This window comes from Etheostoma spectabile, chromosome 7, assembly GCF_008692095.1.
Source record: "Etheostoma spectabile isolate EspeVRDwgs_2016 chromosome 7, UIUC_Espe_1.0, whole genome shotgun sequence".
Taxonomy (NCBI): Eukaryota; Metazoa; Chordata; class Actinopteri; order Perciformes; family Percidae; genus Etheostoma; species Etheostoma spectabile.
This window is the reverse complement of record NC_045739.1, coordinates 5,689,141-5,694,725: the sequence shown is the minus strand read 5'-3', so window position 1 is coordinate 5,694,725 and position 5,585 is coordinate 5,689,141. Positions and strand designations below refer to the sequence as shown.

Here is a 5,585-nt window from a genome sequence, read left to right as displayed (position 1 = left end):
TGGGAATTAAAGTCTTTTCACGATATTACTGTACATTCTGATTTGACCACTTGCTGAGTACTTACTGAGTACCCAGGGCCCTCATGTGAGGATTGCCCATAAAGATGCTAGAATGAATAGCTGTGGATGCAGGGAGGGGTCCATAGAAATTGCCTTTCAACGGGGCCCAGAATTTGTGCTACGCCCCTGCCTGTCAGTAATATTTTTCTTATTTGGACCAGAACTTTTCTTTATGTTCTCTCCTCAACTAATCAATTTCCACCATCTTTTCTTTCACTTTTAACTTCCGTATCATCCCAAACGGAAACTCTGGTCTCTCATTCCGGAAGCCGTTCCCTCACCTGCTGAGGACGCTGCCATCACAGCACTGGACCCCAATGCTTAAGTATCATTTGGCATCGCACCTTTGTGTTTCTTCCTGTGCTTCTTATTTGTTTGATTCTGCTTTTGTTTTCTGGCGGCTGTTTATGAGTGAACTAAATGGCCCAGGCTTTCAGTCACTGAAACATGAACACGAGCGGTTCATGCTGCTCAAAAAATTGAGTGTGCTTGCTGTGGGCTATGGTTGGTGTGCAAAGCGGGAAACAGCCACAGGGGGCCTCGGGTTCAATGTCTGTCAATGGTTTGGGACAATTTAATTTATTGCAAATTTGTTCAGTAATATGCTCTACAAAATGACCTGAAATGATAAGAGACTAAAGGCAGTGGGAGAGTGGAGAGTGTCCCTGTGAAAATCTGGTTTCAAGACTTATTGAATATTTCCGTTTATAGTGTTATGGACAGTATGTAGATGTTACACAGTTAAGATGCCAGGTGTAGCATGGCGTATGCATGAGCCATGAAGTCCATGGGGACCCAACGCTCATTTATGTCCTGAGACACTTAGTTAGTTAGCCAGTTAATTGGTTGGACTATATCTCAGCATTTCTCAGTCCTAGGGGTCAGGACCATAAATCTAAAGATGACTGAATGCATAAGAATGAAAAAGTATTTCTGTTACGTAAAATGTTTAATGTAAATCATTTTCGCTTTTGTAACGTACAATCCTGGATAGTTTAACCATTTTCAAGACTATAAAAAATCCTTCAAATGAAAAAATCCAGGAAAATTAAACAACATCCACAAAGGACGTAATGGGTGATGAGCAGTCCCAAGTAGACTTTTTTTTTGAGGGCTCACACACCAAACATGTTGGAAACCACTCAACTAGGCTACTCTAGCCACAGAATAATTGAAGTGTGTGTGCTGGGGTGTGTACATATCACTTTCACATCCACAGATGGGCTTGTGTACTTTTTAAAGACATTATGTATGGTCTAAACATGAAAGAAACTCTTAAAGAATTTCACTAACTTACATGTAAATTATGAATTTGGCATTGCTTATCTTCGTCCTTAAGCCATTTCATGTTGTCTAAACTATTTTGTGCATCTGCAATAGTTCATCATGCATATCGGATCATGTGCATTTCCCCCTGAATGTAATGGTTTGTTTATCCACTGGATTATTATCGCTGGAGTCGATAGTTGTGTGTGCGCTTCAGTGGAGGTTCTCTATGAAATCTCCAGTTCTAACTCATGTGCTTGACGAATAATTTGCATATTGATCACGCCTGTGCAGCTGCTCTGTTGGGATAAGCCCAATTAAAGTGAGAAGAGGATATAACTGACATGTGTCTGCTATTGAATTGCAATAATCAGTCTAGATTAGGCTAAAACAGAGGGACTGTTTTGTTGGACTACACACTAATTAGACCTGTTGGGTTGGATAAACAGTTTAATAGAGTTTAATAGTGCATCTTAGACATGAATTACTGCAACTAAAGCAAACCATACATTTTTACCAATGCGTTTTATTGTCCAACAAAAAACACTGGTGATTGACTTTAAGGCAAAGGTAGCTGTTAATTTACAACAGTTAAGTTAAATAAACTTAATGCATGCAATGATATGTTGGAAAATAATCGATGGCACATTTTATTTGCTGCGTTATTTTCATTATATTTTAAGTAGAAAAGAATGAAACACAAATCAATCAATGAAGGGATTTCATTTTGCAAAGCTGTAAACGTTAGCCCCTTTCATTGATAAAAGCATGTATTGTACTGACAAGCTGTGTTGCCTCACAGAGGCAACATCGCAAACGCCAGTAGACTAATGCTTTCATTCTTTGACTTGGTTTTTAACATAAGTAGCCTAATTGACGCAATAAATATATAATTCCAATAATAACTCATTAAGAAAGGTTCAATATTTGGAACGCACTCTAATGAAAATCATACAACGATAGTCAGTTTGGAGGACAATTACGCACAAGCTTTCCAAAGGAAACAAACAGCAGATAAATGCGTTGCAATGGTTATACAGTAACCGTTGGCCAAAAAAAAAAAAAACGGTGGCACAAACGTTTGAATGATGTAAAATATTTTTTCATTTTTAATAATTCATTATGGTCACATATTTATTTGTTTACAATACTGCAGTAAACGCACACCAGCCTTGTGTTTAATCTACTCTTCCACTAAATCCTCCTCGGGTGCAATCCTTTTACCCGGGTGTTGTCTCTTCTCCTCGACATGACTCTTGTTGATGTTGTCTAAAAAGTCGAGCAGCAAACTGGTCTTTCTGCAGCTCGTAGGGTCCAATACATCACACGGACTGTTTGTGCCTAAATCCGGAATGGAGTTATCCCAAAAGCGTTTTCCGGGGTGCTGACGCTTTTCCAACTCAACGAGGTCTTCGTCTCCATCAGCATCCGCATCCCACTCCCCATCCTCGTCCTCATCCTCGGGATGACGCTTACCTGGGTGCTGGCGTTTGCTGTGCAGCACCAGGTATCGCTTTCCCGGGTGCTGTCGTTTTGAAAGTTCACTCAGGAACAGTACGGGGTTTTCGGAAATCTGTCCCGTAGTGAAGCGCTTTCCCGGGTGCTGCCTTTTCTGGAGCTCCATGAACGAGTGCATTTCATCTTCGCGCTTACCCGGGTGCTGTCTCCTTTGAACATCCAAGTACTGTTCATCCTCGTCTTCTTCTCTCCTCCCCGGATGCTGGCGCTTCTCAAAATCCTCGCTGTATCTCTTACCAGGATGCTGTCGTTTTGTTACCCATTCTGCCAGAGAGGAAGATCCCTCTGGAGAAAGGAAAACATTATTTAGCGTACTTCAAGTAGCCCAAAGTCTAGTTTAATATTCATTTACTGCCAAAAATGCGTTTCCCCAGCTAGTCTATGCCGTGCGTAAATTGCGCACAAACGAATGTTGGTGGTCCATCTTCCTTGAATCATAACAAATTGGAAAAAAGATGATTTGCCTATTTTCATGTTTCATTATTTTTTGATTATTACAATTATCTTGTGCGTGAAGCTCAATACGACTTGGAACATTGTTTAGAACTTTAGTTAAAGACTTAGTTTTAAAAATGAGACAAACAGCCCAAATATCAATGACACGGGAATGGGAAATTCAATTTGATGGCAAATACTGTTTGGTACTATTTTGCATTAAATCAGTCGTTGCTTGTAAAATTGATCAAACATTTACGCACCGTTTCTGCCGTTTTCATCCTGCATCTTTTTGAGAATGGACCGTAACAGGATACTTTCTGCTCTCTGTAGTATGATGTCGTCTATGGTCCTTCCGTCCGTCTCGTCCTCAGCGGGGACGCCCTGTCCTCCACACACAGTCAAGTTGCAGACCATGAGGGAAGCCAAGATGAGAAGGCATGATGACTTCATGATAATTTAGTTGGTTGTCTGTTGAGAGAAATAGACGGGACATACAGTATAAGACAACTATCTCAACATGGCTTAAAATAGTTAAAATATCGAGACCCGGAGCTCCATTTTTCTGACAAGATGTGTAAATGAATCGGAGAAGAAAGTTGGTCCAGTGCAAAATTTCAATTTTTTTCAGCTTGTTAAGAGTATTTTTGTAAACTGACTGCTTTTCTTTATTCTGACCAGTGACAAGTTCTTATAAAATCCTTAAACAAGTCAACCTGCATGGAAACAAATGGAATGTAATTACCAAAGCATTTTAAACTTGTTTTAAAGAACGAATAGATGTAAACTGAATCTCACGCTGTCTAAAATAAAAATGGAATAACACACAATAAATGTGACCCACCCAGAAAGCAGAGCCATCAACCCAAAATATAGACATATTTACTTTATTAAAGGGTTTCTTCTGAGGTGCGCTTGACTCACATGGGATGGATCCAAAGTCTCCTCTTTCCCAGCGTCCGTTGAGCGCACAGTGATGAGTTGTTTCAGCCTCAGCGGTTGGTTAGCCGTAAAGGCCAGTCTGGAGGTATAAGCACATAACTTTCCATCTCAGCATTTATAGTTACTGGTCACTGTCGTCACACCAACGCTGGAGTCATTTTTTTGGGATCCTTCGACCCCACTGATGTCACCAAGTCGTGCGCAACTGGATGTGGTGAATAATCGCCCAATAGGGGCCGCTGCCCAATTTGTCATTTGAAAAACAAATAAACGCTGGGGTATGAGATAGACAGCAAGCACGACAGGATGTCTGGATAAGATGAATTCATTCTTAGAAATTGTGTATTTTAGACCAGAGATCTTTAACAGGGGCCCTCCTCAGAGTTACTGTGGGAGCGCCTCTAAATTATTGTTAATTTTTGAACGTCTTTTCAAAAACTAAAATGTCTTAACATGAATCCACCATATTATTAGCACATATAAATGAGCCTATTTGTGAAAATAAACACATTGATGATAGGCTTACTTGCCTATAGGTGAGGAAGTAACTAAGGTAGCCATCCAGAGATATAGTTTATCCTAAGGATTCACTGTGACACGTCTTTTCAACATTAAGACATGATTTATTTTATTTGTATTTATTTAAAATCATGCCAACAAATATTGTAGGTTTGTATTGTATGTACTAAAAAAGCTATGTTTAAAGGTTTTAGGCTGCCCACACTTTATTGTAGGCCCTGTTTATTATTTACCTTAATTGTATATGTAGGCTAGTAGGGGGGTCCCTGTTTCGTCTCTCTCTTGGTTAAGGGGTCCTTGGCTTAAAAAATGTTGAAGATCCCTGTTTAAGACCACACAAGTCACTTATTCATACCAAACCATTTTCTCTTTACATTGAATAATCTTTCATTTTGGTGGAGAAATGTTTCATTTATTCAGTTTTTTAATATACTGAGTCTGAGTCTCCGTACAACAGGTTTCTATACGATCTCCTTGCTGTTTGCCACTCAGATGACATAAATGGTCTGCATATCTTTAAAAAATCTAAAGGTCTCCTAGGGCACCAGTAAAGGCTGTAGAGAGATTAAGTAATTTTTTTCATAAATACCCTAAGGTCACAGGACTCAGGAGGGAGAGCTGAATCCCACTGGTTCTTCTGAGCTCAAATAATGCACTTTCTGGTCACGAAGCAACCCAGCTGAACGTATTAGAGGCAGTTCTAACAAGTTTTACATGGAGTGGGAGCAAAGGATTTTCACCCGGTTTGTCATGATGCAAAAAGAAAAAAGCAGATGTGGTGACCTCGGAAGACAGATTTATTGCTAATTAATATAATTTGTCAAAAAGTAACATGATATTGTATA

At 39.6% G+C, this 5,585-nt stretch overlaps 1 protein-coding gene across 2 annotated transcripts; it reads right to left on the bottom strand.

Moving 5' to 3' along the window:
• Positions 1-1,950: 1,950 nt before the first annotated feature.
• Positions 1,951-4,399, bottom strand: trh (thyrotropin-releasing hormone). 2 transcript variants are annotated; one of them, XM_032521654.1, is made up of 3 exons: positions 4,204-4,399; positions 3,543-3,750; positions 1,951-3,129 (listed from the first exon to the last, which is right to left on the bottom strand). In XM_032521654.1, the coding sequence occupies exons 2-3, from the start codon at positions 3,730-3,732 to the stop codon at positions 2,510-2,512; spliced, it is 810 nt and encodes a 269-aa protein (XP_032377545.1). In that variant the 5' UTR covers positions 3,733-3,750; positions 4,204-4,399; the 3' UTR covers positions 1,951-2,509. The 2 variants fall into 2 exon arrangements, with proteins under 2 accessions (XP_032377545.1, XP_032377546.1); XM_032521655.1 differs by having other exon boundaries at positions 4,166-4,326.
• Between the last annotated feature and the right edge of the window lie 1,186 nt (positions 4,400-5,585).